General features: G+C 36.5%; 1 protein-coding gene across 13 annotated transcripts in view; it reads left to right on the forward strand.

Moving 5' to 3' along the window:
• ERC1 (ELKS/RAB6-interacting/CAST family member 1) overlaps positions 1 to 16,573 on the forward strand; it is a 616,103-nt gene that overhangs the window by 216,461 nt on the left and 383,069 nt on the right. For all 13 annotated transcript variants that reach the window (XM_053662643.1, XM_053662623.1, XM_053662620.1 and 10 more), the window contains 2 exons: positions 12,463 to 12,600; positions 13,712 to 13,852. In XM_053662643.1, the coding sequence (XP_053518618.1) occupies positions 12,463 to 12,600; positions 13,712 to 13,852 (279 nt within the window). The remainder of the gene's footprint in view (positions 1 to 12,462; positions 12,601 to 13,711; positions 13,853 to 16,573) is intronic.

Here is a 16,573-nt window from a genome sequence, read left to right on the forward strand (position 1 = left end):
GAATAGCTGGGTCATAGGCGGTTTCATTTTTAATTTTTTGTTATCTGCATACTGCTTTCTTTCCACAGTGGCTACACCAATCTGCATTCTCACCAACAGTGCAGCAGGGTTCCCCTTTCTCCACATCCTCGCTAGCACTCGTTGTTTATTGATTTATTGCCATTTTGAGAGGTGTGAGGTGATATCTCATTGTACTTTTAAGTTGCATTTCTGTGATGATTAGTGATGTTGAGCATCTTTTTATATGTCTATTGGCCATCTGTATGTCCTGTTTGGAGAAGTGTCTATTAGGTCCTTTGTCTATTTTTTTAGCTGGATTGTTTGTTGTTTTGGTGTTGAGTTATTCGAGTTCTCTATAAATTTTAGATATTAACTCCTTATCCTTTGTATCGGTAAATTTGTTCTCCCATTCAGTATGTTGTGTTTTTATTTCATTGATGTTTTCTTTGCTGTGCAAACGCTTTTTAGTTTAATGTAGTCCCACTTGTTTATTTTTTTCTTTTGTTTCTCCTGCCTGAGGAGATAAAGGAGAAAAAATACTGCTATAAGAAATATCCAAGATTTTACTGCCTATGTTTTTCTAGGATTTTTATGGTTTTGAGTTAACATTTAAGTGTTTAACCCATTTTGAGTTTATTCTTGTGTGTGTCATAAGAAGGTGGCATGAGAACAGTTTCATTTTTTTCCATGTATCTGTTTGATTTTCCCATCATCATTTATTGGATAAGCTATCTTTAGTCCAATGTATGTTTTTGTGTCATCTGTCAAATATTACATATTATTTTTTTGTTTTAAGGCAAGGGAATATGTAGGATAGAGATTCAACAGTCATTTCTTTTGGAGGTAGGGAAGGCAGAAAGATGAGATAAGGAGGAATATATATATATATAAATTTTAAAGTGGTTTAGGTAATGTTCATATTCTTTAGATAGGGAATGTGTTCATATGTTTAATTTATTATACTTTACAACATATATAAATATAGACATTAACTATTATGTAATATATAATATATAATAGTATGTAATATAATAAATATTATTATATTATTTAAAGTAACTGGAGACAGAGTAACTTGTTACATTTGCATGGCTGGTGCATGGGTGTTTATTATATACTTTATATGTTTCCTTTTGCTTAAATATTAATAATGAAAATGCTTAGGAAAAAACCTCCCTGTTCATACCTATCTATCTTTATTGAAAAAGAATTGTTCTTAGAAATAATTTTATAATCCTGAAATTAGAACCACTTTTTCCTAGTTTATATGTACATTTTAAAACAATGTCTGATACTGATATAGAGTCTGATTTGATGAAGTCTAACTATTTATTCTTCTTATAAAGAATAAATCCTTATTCTGGATTTATTTAGCTTATGGTCAAATATGTCTAACTATGAGACATAAATGACTTGGAAAGTTTTGACCCTCTTTTCTTGAACCAGAATTTAGCTACTTACAGTATTTGCTGATTGAGATGAACTGGGCCGTACTGAACAACCACAGTCCTCCTGCAGGATGGCCTTCAGATATTGGAAATTTGCTATTTGACAGCCCTCAAACCTTATTTTTCTAGGGCAAGAATTTCCTCTTCTTTCATTGTTTTTATTGGTCCCGATTAATTTTTCTAATGGGAAATATTTGTCTAAATTCATTTTTTCTCCATACTTTAGTCCATTTGGAATTTTGGACTTAATTGCAAAGAGATGATTAGGATGTTATTAATGTTCTGTTCTTGGTGGTAGCTGAAATGTTACATTGGTCAACTCACTGAAACTCACTAATTTTCAGTTTCTTCATCTGTAGACAGGATATAGTAGTCATCTCAGTTTTTAAAAAAATAATATGTATGAAAGCATGTTGGAACCTGTAAAGTGTTGCATATGCCAGCTAATAATATTGTTAATTCTTTTTAAAAAATATTTTATTTATTCATTTTTAGAGAGAGGGGAAGGGAAGGAGAAAGAGTGGGAAAGAAACATCAATGTGTGGTTGCCTCTCATGTGTCCCCCACTGGGGACCCGGCCTGCAACCCCAGTATGTGCCCTGACTGGGAGTTGAACTGGCCACCCTTTGCTTCACGGGCCCGCACTCAATCCACTGAGCTACACCAGCCAGGGCTAATATTGTTTATTCTTATTAAATTTTATGTAAGCCAGTTACCCTAATTGTTGAGGATCTTGTTAAATCTTGATTTGATTATATAGTCTGTCTATCTCCTTCAGTTTTATGCCTTCCATCCATTTATGAGCATGTTCTTTATACTTTTATGTAAGTGATACAATGTTGAACAGGCCCAGAAAAGACTTTCGTGGTGTATTATAAAAAGTCACTATCAAATGGATATATATGTATTTATCAAAGTAATTTTAAAAACTCTTTTTGTTGGCTGTAGATTTTTTTTGTAAGCCCAGTTTGTCTAGCCTTTTTATAAATCTGAAATTCTCTCTGTTCTTCATCCAGGCCCTTACAAATATGTCAGTTGCCCTGACCAATATGGCTTATTTGGTTGGAGCATCATCCCATAATCTGAGAGGTAGCAGGTTCAACCCCCCAGTCATGGTGCCTGTGGGAGGCAGCTGATCGATGTTTCTCTCTCTGTCTCTCTCTCTATCTCCCCATCCTCTTTCCCCTCCCTCCTTCTCTCCATCCCTCCATCCCTCCCTCTCCTCTCTTCTCCTTCCCTCCCTCCCTCCCTCCCTCTCTGTCCCTTCCCCTCTCTCTCTAAAAAAAAAAAAAAGAAAAAAATACGCTTCCGTTACGGCATTAATAAAAATCGAGTCAATTGGAATGGTCACTCCATATAATTCTTTCTTACAGTGATGACAGGATTATGAGGCCCTTTGATATACTCACCTATCTTTGGCTGTTTCAGGACCACCACCACCTCATGTTTGCCTAGCTTTCTAAGCAATGCATATATTTGTGACACTGGACTATTACTCTCTCTTTATCCTTTTTCCCTTTCCTGTGTACATTTATCATTGTATATTAAAAATTATGTTCTTGTGGGCTTCCCAGTCTTCCTGAATTGTCTTCATTCATGCATTCAACATAGTACCTCTTGCTGTATACGAGGCACTGTGCTAAATCCAAAGACAAATACTATATGGTTTCTGTTCTCAGATTCTCAGAGACGTGGGAATTAAAGATGTTATGATGCAAATGCTATACTGTGAGGCACAAAGCAAGAAGTTTTAGGTTTGACCTTGACTGAAAAGAGTCTAAGTCTTAGGAACTGAATCCTGCAAATGAATAAAAATGTGCTAGGCAGATGGGGAAGGGGTGGTATGACATCCCAAGTCGAGAGAGCAATGTGAATGAAAATGTGTAGGGTTCCTTTTCAGAGTGACATGCATTGGAATTTCACTTTTGTTCTTCAAACATTTTGTAATACAGGTTTTTGGAAATTTCTAGTAGAGCTCTGTCTATGAATACCTTTTCTTTCTCATTATGAACTCTCATGTGGTCACTGGGAAAATCTTTCCTAGTGTTACATATTGATAAAAGATTTCAGCAAATATACTCATTTTTATTGTCCTTTAGATTTGTTTAGGAAACTAATAAATAGATTTCAACATTTCTTTCCTGTTGTCCTAAAGATTTTAAAAAATTAATAGCTTGAGATTTACCTACAGTAGGATATTGAAATACAACTTTTGTGGCAGAATTTCAGATATTCCTGGAGAGATGTCTTAATTCTGCACAGTACGTCACCTACTTTGCTTCTTGATTCAGACATATGAGGAAGAGGGCTATGGTAGCTCTGCTTTCAACCTTTTTTTTTTTTTGGCAGCTGCGTAATATTTTAATGTTTAATGAGAAATACCAGGAAATAGTATATGGCTTTGGCATTACTTCCAGTATATTATATATGCATTTTTTAAAACATTATTTTCTGAGAACAGTAGCAGCTGGGAATATGGCTAGATTGTGAGTCACATACCCTGGACTACTTTTGGTTCTGTCTGGGCACCATTTCCCTCCCATACTCTCCTAGGTTTCTATGTAGTGTATGTATTTTTATGTCAGAGAAAAAACCAGGACAATAGCAGATGGCCAAACATGCTGTATAATGGGGATTAGCATTGGGCTCCCTCCTTCCCAGGCTTCTAACCCTAAGGTTTAAAATAGTCTTTGTGTTAATAGTAAATTTCTTATTTTTATAGTAAATCATTGACCTAGAAAATGTAATTGAGCATTTAGATCTGAGCTGCATTAAAAATCTGTGTTAAAATTGTACAGCTTCTTGATTGATTATAAATTATAATGTAGCTTGGAGTTTAATTTGTTGAAGCAGATGTTACCATCACTCTCTTTTGTATTATTTCCTTCAGTACTTCTATAACTTCTGTTTATTTTACCTTGCTTGCTTCAGTTTCCTGGGGTTTGGTATTTAAAGTTTAGATTTAATAGTAGCAGAAAGAGGTCCATGCATAGAATTAGGTGGGCTTTATCAGGGGGAGTACTGGGAGGTTCCTAGATTGGTTTTTACAGTGTCCTCTGTTATTTTGTTTTAGGTAGGAAGTCAGAAAGAGTAGGTTCTTTACATATTCTATTTGTTTTCTATGGAGTCTTGGCTAAGGCAGTGTTAGTTTCTTTCTTTCTTTCATATCATAAAATGAAAGGGAGAATATGTTTTATCATTAGATAAAATTTTACTAATTTATTCAGAGAAAATTAATATTTTGTTTTTAAAATGTTGCTCCTCTTTTCATAAGGATTAATTGAATTGCTTTCTAAAACCTATTATTTTTTAAGTCACAACCCAGTGTTGAAGAAGGTAAGAGAAGACCACTCGGGTCCCAATCAAATTTGGAAACTTAATGTACTTAGATATTAGAATTTTCCCTTTTATTTCTATGGAGAATGTACGTAACTTATTTCTTAAAATATCATTTTATTTTAAAAAGTACATAATGAGTGAAATCTGATGGATGATGATATTTCTACTGGGGAATATACTCTATATAGATTTATTTTGCTTCATATAATTTTCTTACCTTCTTTTTCTCAAGTAAACATTAAGGAGGTGTGAGGTTGGCCAAAAAGTCATATGGGCTTTTTTTTATTCCATAAAATAAAATACATTTTTCATTTCACCAATAATTTTTTTGATTTGGATAGTTTGAATATGTCACCTATCTCCTGCCTTTGACTTTTAGTGGAAAGAGGCCAGGGGTGCTGCTAAACATCTCCCAGTACATAAGACAGCCCCACAGCAAAGAATTATTTGGCCAAAATGTAAGTAGTACTAAGAAACTTTGCAAACCACTTTTGACACATTTGATCAGTCACAGCACCTTCTCCATATACTTATACAAATCTTTTTTTGCATTTCAGTTCCATTTTTACCTTTCTTGAAATAATAAAGCATAATATGCCAAAATTGTTGAGTATTTTTTTCATTTTTAATATTAAAATGGCTATACAAAAATTCACCAATTTTGATTTTTTAAAAATGCATGCTGATAAGACTGACAGCTGTCACAATACAGTCTAACAAAATTGTTTCTAATGAAGTTAAAGACAACTAAGCTCCATCATATGGAAAAAACGTAATGGACTTTTTGGCCAACCCAACAGATAGTTGAACTTTCAAAGTCGAAGTTAACTTCTAGTTTGTTAATAGATAACTCTTTTTAAATGAAGCTGATCTTATACAAATGACAGTTTTATGATGACTGAAAAATTATGCCCTGAAAAAGGGAAGATCTCAGTTTACTATGCTATAAATTACCTTTAATTTATTTATTTTAAAATATTTTTAATTTGGGGGGGTACATTGGTTAATAACCTTATATAAGTTTCAGGCGTATAATCTTATTTTGCTCAGTTATTTGTGAGTCAGGAATTCAGGAAGGGCTCTCTTGGGTGCTTTGTTCCTGATCCTGTGGTGACACCTGTGGGTGTCTGTGGTTGGATAATCCACTACTAAGATGGCTTCTTCACATGCACACATTCTGCCCAGGTACTCCTGGCCTCTGGTTATATGGCTACATGGCATCTTTTGCCTTGGAGCTTCCGTGCATGCCCTGGGCATCTCACAGCATGGTGAGACTAGTCACACTTCTTATGTGGCACCTGACTTCTACAGTCATAGGTGATAGAAGCAGAAGCTGCCTGGTCAGTTAAGGGTTATGCTAAGAACCAGTTTGGAAGTGGCAGAGGATTCCTTTTGCTGTATTCTGTTGGTCATAATAGTCACAGGACTTCCCTTGATTTAGGGAAGTAAAGAAATAGACTCCACTTCTTAATGGAGAAGTGTCAGTGCCATATTGAAGAAGAGCACGCCGGGTGGGAGATTATTGTGGTCATTTTTGCACAATATATGCTTCCATTGAATAAAATGTTGGATAAAGAGTTGAGAATATGAGGGTGAGATTTTTTATGTGTGTGTGTGATGTGGTGATAAGGCTCTTACTCTTTTTTCTTATTCTAGTTGTCTTGAGATGTTGCAGTCTTACTAGAACAAAAAGGAATTTTTCTCTTTCCACATTCAGTTCAGTGTTTAATCTATTATTCATAGGACTTCTGTATCATTCATTGTTCCCAACAGAAGTCACCTTAAACCACAGGGAATTCTGAACAGTTTACAGTTGTTTTACCTGATTCAGAAATTATCACATGGTATGAAAATAATTTATAGGAAAAGGGTACAGAGGAATAAGGTGTATGGAAAAGATGGACTGACAGCAGAAGGTGAATTTATGTCTCATACTTATTTTGGAAATTAACCTTATGTGAGAAGAACAATTGAAAACTTTTGCATATTACTGACGTAACATGGAAGAGACTGACATCTAGAAAATAACCAGACTGAATATGTGCATAGATGATACATTGAATGTAAAAGAATGTCCAAATTTGTTAAAAACAGACACAGTTGGCTAAATTGGTTTACGTTATTTGGAGAATAAAGTAGGATAAATTGTAAGCTTAAGTAGTTTCACACTTAATTGATATTGTGGAACTTTGACTTTTAGGCTAGCACTAAGTGATTAATTAGGATATTTTTTTCTTAGGAGATATAATTCTTCACACACCAAAAAATTTACTATTTTAAACTGTGTAATTCAGTGATTTTTTTTTTGTATAGTTATGAGGCTGTCAGTCATTGGCACTATCTAATTGCAGAACATTTTCATGATCCCCAAAAGAAAATTATACCCATTAACAATCACAACCCCTTAGCCTCTGGCAGCCACTAACAACTTTTTCTCTCTCTGGAGTTTCCTGTTCTGGATGTTGCAGATAAATGTAATCATACAATATGTGCTTTTTGTGTCTGGCTTCTTTGTCATAATGTTCTCAGGATTCATTCGTGTTGTAGAAGTATCAGTATTTTACTCCTTTTCGTGGCTAATATTCCATTGTAATGAACATACCAAATTTTGAATCTATTTATCAGTTTAGAGAAATTTGGGTTGTTGCTAGTTTTTAGATATTATAATAATGATTCTATGAATATTTATTCACAGGTTTATATAAATGTATCTTTTTGTTTCTCTTGGGAATATATCTAGGAATGGAATTGGTGTTAATTCATGTTTAACTTTATGAGTAACTTCCAAAGTACTTGTAAAGTGGCTTCACAACACAATTTTACATTCCCGTTTGTTATTTTTCTTTTTTTTAAATATATTTTATTGATTATGTCATTACACTTGTCCTATTCCCCCCTTCTTTCCCCTTCACCCTGCACACCCCCTCCCCCACCATTCCCCCCCTTTCATTTATGTCCATGTGTCACAAGTTCTTTAGCTTCTATATTTCCCCTACTATTCTTGCCCTCCCTCCTGTCTATTCTCTACCTACCATCTATGCTACTTATTCTCTGTACTTTCTCCCCTCCCCCATTCCCCTGTTGCTAACCCTCCATGTGATCTCCATTTCTATGGTTCCACTCCTGATCTAGCTGTCTTCTTAGTTTGCTTTTGTTTTAGATATGGTTGTTAATAACTGTGAGTTTGCTGTCCTTTCACTGTTCATCTTTTTTATCTTCTTTTTCTTAGATAAATCCCTTTAACATTTCATATAATAAGGGCCTGGTGATGATGAACTCCATTAACTTGACCTTATCTGAGTAGCACTTTATCTGCCCTTTCATTCTAAATGAAAGCTTTGCTGGATAGAGCAATCTTGGTTGTAGGTCTTTGGATTTCATGACTTGGAATACTTCTTTCCAGCCCCTTCTTGCCTGTAAGGTCTCTTTTGAGAAATCAGCTGACAGTCTGATGGGGACTCCTTTGTAGGTGACTGTCCCCTTATCTCTTGCTGCTTCTAGGATTCTCTCCTTCATTTTAATCTTGGCTAATGTGATTATGATGTGCCTTGGTGTGTTCCTCCTTGGGTCCAACTTCTTTGGGACTCTCTGAGCTTCGTGAACTTCCTGGAAGTCTATTTCCTTTGTCAGATTGGGGAAGTTCTCCTTTATTATTTGTTCAAATAAGTTTTCCATTTGTTGCTCTTCCTCTTCCCCTTCTGGTAGCCCTATAATTCGGATGTTGGAGCATTTAAAGATGTCCTGGAGGTTCCTAAGCCTCTTCTCATTTTTTTGAATTCTTGTTTCTTCATCCTTTTCTGTTTGGTCATTTTTTCCTTCCTTCTGGTCTGCTCCCTTGATTTGAGACCCAGTTTCCTTTCCATTACTATTGGTTTCCTTGGCAGTACCATTCATTTCAATTAGTTTAGCTTTCATATGTTCCTCTAATTTGTGACTAAAATCAACGAGTTCTGGGAGCATCCTGATCCACCAGTGTTTTGAACTGTGCATCTGAAAGTTTGGCTATTTCTTGGTCACTTAGATTTATTGGCTCTGGGGCTCTGAGTTGTTCTTGAGCCATGTTTTGATCTGTTTGTGCCTGTTATGTATGAGGAAAGGCGCCTTAGGTGTTCACCAGGGCGGGGCCACCCAGGTCCCTGGTTTGTGATGCTGTAGGTGGGGGCGGGGTCAGAGAGGGAGCAGTGGTGGTCCTCTCTGCTTGCCTGTTCTGCCTCACCACTCGCCCCCGCCTGTTTATCTGAGTGCAAATGTGAGAGCCCGCAGCTGGGGCCTGCTCAACCTGTCTCAGTGCTTCACTCTTCATTGGTTTATCTGTGCACAAATGCTGTGTGACCGACAGCAGACAGCCAGCCGCTAGCCTGCACCTGGGATCCACGCCCTCGGCTGCCTGTGCACCCCCTGGGTTGGGGGATCTTATTTGCTTGACCCGCTCTGCTGCTGGCTTTGCCCCTCTCACCAGTTTATTGTTTTGGGGGTCCATGTTGTTCAATTTTCTGTGTGGTTTGGTTGCATTTATTGCTGTTAAAACTATTGTTTTTAGATTTGGTTGTGCAAGGATGCAAAGTGTTTCCACCTATGCCTCCATCTTGGCAGAAGTCCTGTCAAAGTGTTTTCTTTCTTAGATACTAATAATGGAGGAGAAAGAAGGGTATTATTTTTACTATGCATTTAGGGGTTATTTGTATATTATGTGAGCCCATAAAACAAATCTCTGTTTTCTTGTATATAAAACTTGATTCTATGAAATTTCATTTTAAATAATGGTCTGTACTGCTCTTTCTTGCTAAGAAATTCTCAGCAACTGGAATGATTTGCATAGCTGGTTAAACACATAAATACCAGGGCATTGCGTTATGTATGTATATGAAGTATGCACTAGGCTTTTGAGTGGCAAAATTCTCTAGTAGTTGTGAGATCTCAACCTGAGTAATGATACATTTGATATTCCATTAGCTGTGTCTGATTAAACTGAAGGAAAACTAATGCTTTTCATTTACGATGGTCTTTTCTCTAATGATAGGCTTTGGACTTTTATTAACATTGGAACAAACTGGAACCCATTTTAGGCTTATTAGTGGTTCACCTGTATTCATGGCACTGTATTCTAAATTAGCCAAATATTTTTGATTTGCTTATCTGTTGTTCTTTTTCCAATTCCATTTGCTCTAGGCAGGGACTTTTTTTTCCCTTCCTCTGTAGAATGAAGCAGGCCTTTAAAAAGCTTATACAAAATTAACATAAGAAATTATCTGAAGGTTGGATCTGGGTTTTTTTTTTTCTTGTTCCTTTTCTGGCAGGAGTTAATGTATACGCCTAACTACAGTTATAAAAGTCTAAGTTTGTATGTTATTCTTTTCCTGACTAGTTAACCAATATTTATTATAGATGTGATGTGTGCCAGATATGAAAATAAAAAACTGGGGTGAATGGGAAGGATCCAGTCTACTTGTGGAGACATGTATAAAACAGATAATTAGACTATGCTTAGGAATTTGTGTTACAATGCACAGATAGATGTGAGAGGGGAGGTAAATATGAATGTGAGTGTATAGATAGCTGAGAGAATGGGGATGAATGTGCCTGTGGATGTGGATCTATGTAAGTGTGATGGAATATAGGGGGATGAGAGCAAGCAAGTATTCCCAAAAGAGGTAACATTTTTGTTGCTTGTCAAAAGCTATATAGTTTAAACCTGCTAGTTCTAGTATTAGCTTGAGAAGAATATGATTACATCCTCCATTTTTGTTGAAAATGAAGTAAACCTGCTTCATTTTTCTATATGGAACTTATGGCCATCTCACATACTACCTTCATTTCACTAATTATTCACTGTCTACAGTGTTAAGATGTAAGCTCTTTGAGGGTGGGGATTTTTGTCTGTGGTGATTATTTTTATATCTTCAATACCTAGAAAAATGATGTATAGCTGGAGCTTAAGTATATATTGAATGAATGAAGTTTGCATGTTCTAAAATAATTGCCTTATTTATTATATTTTCTTTAGTTTACTAAGTATATCTCACCTTGGCTGTGTGGCTCAGTAGACTGGGTGCTGTTGTGCAAACCAAAGGGTCACTGTTCGATTCCCAGTCAGGGCACATGCCTGGGTTGCAGGCCAGGTCCCTGGTAGGGGGCACACGAGAAGCAGCCACACATTGATGTTTCTCTCCTTCTCTTTCTTCCTCCCTTCCCCTCTGCCAATCAATCAATCAATCAATCAATAAAATAAAAAATATAAAATATATAAAAAATAAAATAAATAAAAATAAAAAAATTAAAAAATAAAAAAACCTTTTTAAAAAGAAGGATATCTCGCCCTGTCTGGTGTGGCTCAGTGAATTGAGTGCTGGCCTGTGAACCAAAGGGTTGCCCGATTCCCAGTCGGAGCACATGCCTGGGTTGTGGGCCAGGTCCCTAGTAGTGGGCACACAAGTAAAAACCACACATTGATGTTTTTCTCCTTCTCTTTATCCCTTTTTCCTCTCTCTTAAAAAAAAAAAGAACATGTTTTGCCCACCCAGTATGGCTCGGTTGAGTGAGTGTCTTCCCGAAAACCAAAAAGTCAGTGGTTTAATTCCTGGTCAGGGCAGAAGTCTAGATTGCAGGTTTGATCCTAAGTTGGGGTGTATTGGAGAAGCAACAGGTTGATGTTTCTTTCTCACATCAACATTTCTTTCCCTCTCACCCTCCCATCCCCTCTCCCTAAAATAAAATATTTTTTAAAAAAAGAATGTCTACAACACCTTTATATCTTTGCTTTGTACTTTTCATTATGTGTGTTTGAGTCTTCCTAGTTATAAGATGCTATTTCCACAATTTTCCTCAAACCCATTCCCTCTTTTCCATCTCTCTCAGTTCATTTTATCTCCAAACTCTCTTACCAGAATTGATACAGTCTCCTAATTGTTTGCCATGTCTTTATGCAAGACCTGTTAAATTTCTTTATAGCTAGTGGAAATATCTATATGAAATACAGAACTGACTAGGTCATTTCTTTGCTTAAAAAATTCCTAATCCATCTGTCTAGAATAGAATTTTCACTCTTTAGGATGCTCACAGCCCCACCCAGAGCTTGCATTTAGCTACACATGTGAGGTTCTCTTACCATTTTATAACATAATAAAAATGGACCTATTCATTTTGCTTTGTATCGTTAATGTCTGGCATGTAATAGAGAATTCAAAATATACTTTTTTCAGTAAATGAATGCATGTAAATGTGTATGAAGGAAGGAATAACTACAATGAGAAATTTCATAAAAAATGCTTGTTGCCCTGGTCGGTGTGGTTCAGATGGTTGGAGCGTCATCTCATAACCAAAAGGTTGCAGGTTTGATTCCTGGTCAAGGCACATAACTTGGTTTGGGTTTGATCTCGGTCCAGGGATAAACAGTCCCCAGCCTGTGCACATACAGGAGGCAACCAGTCGATAATTGTCTCTAGCATTGATGTTTTTCTCTCTTCCTTCATCTCTCTCTAAAAGCAATGAGAAAATGTCCTCAGGTGAGGATTAAGAAAAAATAAAGAAAATCCTTGCTGTTTAGATTAAAAATTATATAAAATTTTAAATACTAATATTAAGAAGACTTTTTCCTTTATATAGCTGATTTGTTTTTCTTACTGTTTAGCTGTATTTATTTAATTTTTTTCTTCCTTAATTGTATATGCACATTCAGATCGAAAATCTTCAAGAGCAACTTAGAGATAAGGAAAAGCAGATGAGCAGCTTGAAAGAACGAGTCAAATCCTTGCAGGCTGATACTACCAACACGGACACTGCCTTGACAACTTTGGAGGAGGCCCTGGCAGAAAAAGTGAGTGAGTGGTCCAGACTGTTCATAGACTTATTTCTTCTGCTTTTTCATTAATCTAATACTTTTTCTAGTGATGAGACTTGGATATAGAAGACAGCAAAAATCTTTTTGGGCAAAAAGGGAAAAGAGCTTCCTGTGTTATTGCTGACACATACAATATAAAAGAAAATTGATTTAATTATTCCCAATTTAAGTATATGTTGCTAGGTGAGATGGATTCTGCACTAGAGGGCAGTGGCTGACGTTTCTAGAATTATCCACATGTCCCCCATTTATGCTTTTATGAAGAAAAAGAATATTTTTATTTATATGGTCAACTAGAATTAGGGGATGTGGGAATATCAGACAGTGACCATTAGTAAACAATATACAATTAGTTCTCCTTTACCATGTTGTATTCGTACTGAATATATTTGTAGGTTTTAATTATTAATACAATAAATGTACTTGCTGCTTTTCCGGTGTTGGCCTTGTTGCTGTATTTTGACTTTATGAGCAAACTGAAGTTTAAGGAATCAAGGCTTGGTTACTGAATGAATGTATTCACAAATAATACCCAGAAATATACTTAAATTACATAACTTTCAAACTTCCTGTGTGTCTGTTGACAAAAAACTTTAATGGTTTTACTTTTCTTTACATTTGTTATGTTTTAAACTCAACAAATCATAATCTCCCCAACAACTCCACTGTTCTTTTGGTATCTGAATTGTGAGTTGTTTCCATTGCCTGTAGACAACATGTAAATTATCTATTAACAAATATTTGTTACTTATTGTCATTAGAGTGTGCATGTGTGTGTGTGTGTGTTTGTTTGATTACTTGGGAGTTGAATAAATTGGATTATTCCAAAAGAATACATACTTCAGGGATTTCTAATACTAGTTGAGATTTTGTGAAAAGAAACTTGAGGGAAACAAAATAACAAAGCTGGATCTTAGTTATAGCAAGATAGGTAGGAAGGATGAATTCTTTAAACCATTGACAACTTATCACTGTCTTTTGAATGGAGGATGAAAGTGTGAAATTTTATGAGCTAAAAGATGAATTGTAGTCATATGGTACAAGTATAAAAGGAATTTCCTCATTTATTGATGTGCTCTTTCACCAGGAACGGACAATTGAACGCTTAAAGGAGCAGCGGGACAAAGATGAGCGAGACAAGCAAGAGGAAATTGATAACTACAAAAAAGACCTTAAAGACTTAAAAGAAAAAGTCAGCCTATTGCAAGGCGACCTCTCAGAGAAAGAGGTTAAGACACTAAAATGGAATTTTTTGGTTTGCTTAGTCAGTGCATTGTGTACATCTACATAGTGTTGGTGTTTATATAATGCCTATCAAAAGTATTTTCTTAATATTCTTATAGAAGGCCTTTTGGGAAGAACTTTAGGTGTGTTTAAGGAAACTTTTCAGGGACATAGAGCAGATCTTTTGTTTATTTTTTAATTTCTGAGATAAAAAGGAAATCTCTATTTCCACCTCCCAGGTTCTTGTTTTAAAAATATATATTTTATTGATTATGCTGTTACAGTTGTCTGATTCTCCCCTTTTCACTCCACCCTGCATACCCCCTCCCACCCACATTCCCCCCCTTTAGTTCATGTCAATGGGTTGTACTTGTAAGTTCCTTAGCTTCTACATTTCCCCTACTATTCTTGCCCTCTGCCCTATCTATTTTCTACCTACCATCAATGCTACTTATTCTCTGTACCTTCTCGCCCCTTCTTCTCCTCCCATTTCCCTGTTGTTAACCCTCCATGTGTTCTCCATTTCTCTGGTTCTGTTCCTGTTCTAGCTGTTTGCTTAGTTTGCTTTTGTTTTAGGTGTGGTTGTTAATAACTGTGAGTTTGCTGTCATTTAACTGTACATGTTTTTTATCTTCTTTTTCTTAGATAAAATAAGTCCCTTTAACATTTCATATAATAAGGGCTTGGTGGTGATGAACTCCTTGAATTTGATCTTGTCTGAGAAGCACTTTATCTGCCCTTCCATTCTAAATGAAAGCTTTGCTGGATAGAGTAATTTTGGTTGTAGGTCTTTGGATTTTCTGACTTGGAATGCTTCTTTCCAGCCCTTTCTTGCCTGTAAGGTCTCTTTTGAGAAGTCCACTGACAGTCTGATGAGAACTCCTTTGTAGGTAACTCTCTCCTTTTGTCTTGCTTCTAGGATTCTCTCCTTCATTTTAATCTTGGCTAATGTAATTATGATGTGCCTTGGTGTATTACTCCTTGGGTCGAACTTCTTTGGGACTCTCTGAGCTTTCTGGACTTCCTGGAAGTCTATTTTCTTTGCCAAATTGGGCAAGTTCTCCTTTATTATTTGCTGAAATAACTTTTCCACTTGTTGTTCTTCCTGTTCTTCTTCTGGTACCCCTGTAATTCAGATGTTGGAACACCTAAAGTTGTCCTGTAGGTTCTTAAGCCTCTCCTCATTTTTAAAAATTCTTATTTCTTTATTCTTTTCTGTTTGGTTGTTTCTTCCTTCTGGTCCACTCCATTGATTTGAGTCCCAGTTTTCTTTCCATCACTATTGGGTCCCTGTACATTTTCCTTTATTTCACTTAGCACAGCCTTTGTTTTTTCATCTAATTTGCAACCAAATTCAACCAATTCTGTGGTCATCCTGATCACCAGTGTTTTGAACTGTGCATCTGGTAAGTTGGCTCTCTCTTTGTTGCTTAATTATATTTTTTCTGGAGCTTTGATCTGGTCTTTTGTTTGGGCCTTATTTTTTGTCTTGATGCACCTGTTACATAGTGAGGGGTGGAGACTTAGGTATTCACCAGGGTGGGGCAACCAGTTGAAGGGTTGTGATGATGTATGTGGGGACGGGGTCTGAGAGGGAACAGTGGCGCTTGTTCTACTCTCTTTCAATCTCAGTCCCTTCCTCTGCTTCCTCCATGCAAACTGGGCCTTTCTGGTGCTGATTCCCAGGTGGGTGGGTTCATGTACATTCTAGGACTCTGTGGGTCTCTCCAACAAACTGTCCTGTGAAAACTCCCAGCGCCTCAATCCCCACAGGTGTTTTCAGTGGGTGTTTTGAAGCTTTATTTCCCAGTGCTGGGACCCCGGGTTGCATGGTCTGTCTCGCTCCCCAGTTTCACCTGATTTATCTGCACTCAAATGTGGGACCATCCGGTCCACCAGCTGCCTTGCGTGCTGTGCCTCTCTACAGCCCACTGCCTTACTGGGTCAACCTGGGGCTGCTTTGTGTGCCTAGGGTCCGCCAGCCACCGCTTTGCCGCTTTGCTGCTTTGCTGAGACCCTTCCCTGCCAGCTGCCAGACTCTACCCCTCCTACCGGCCTTAATGAGTGTGTCTTCTTTAACTCCTTGGTTGTCAGACTTATATACAGTACGATTTTCTCTCAGTACTGGTTTTTTGTTTTTAAATTGTTGTTGTCCTTATTTTGGTTGTGTGAGGAGGCACAGTGTGTCTACCTATGCCTCTGTGTTGGCTGGAAGTCCAGTTTTTTATGTTTTACCTTCTTTCAGTGTGTTATAAATTGAGTTTCTTACTTGTTAATGACATTTTAAAAGATCCTAAAATAACTGAAGAAAATAACTGAAGCCCAGTTACATTTGGAGAAGTGTTGTACTAATGGTAAGAAAGATGATAGATGAAAGGAATATGCAAAAGAAGAGCAGTTTATTTGCAGCATCTCTTAAAGTGCATCTTACTTCTGGCAGAGAAATCTTAAATGTTGACTAATTAAGTGACTTAATCTACTTTGATCTTGCTTTGGGGGAATCCTGTTAATGTGACCTATATAACAAAAATGGCCAAGGCCTTGCATCAGATAGTAATGTATGAGGATTTTTTTTCTAATGTCTTTAAGAAAATTTATGGGCACTGAAGTTTCTAGTAGAATTTTTCTTCTAAAAGGAACTAGTATTTGATAGTATTTAAATCAGTATAAGTACTGAGGCTGACTATTTATATTGACAAAGTTTGATCTACTGCCCATTTATTTT

This window comes from Artibeus jamaicensis, unplaced genomic scaffold (genome assembly GCF_021234435.1).
Source record: "Artibeus jamaicensis isolate MK-2021 breed Jamaican fruit bat unplaced genomic scaffold, CSHL_Jam_final contig_1028, whole genome shotgun sequence".
NCBI lineage: Eukaryota > Metazoa > Chordata > Mammalia > Chiroptera > Phyllostomidae > Artibeus > Artibeus jamaicensis.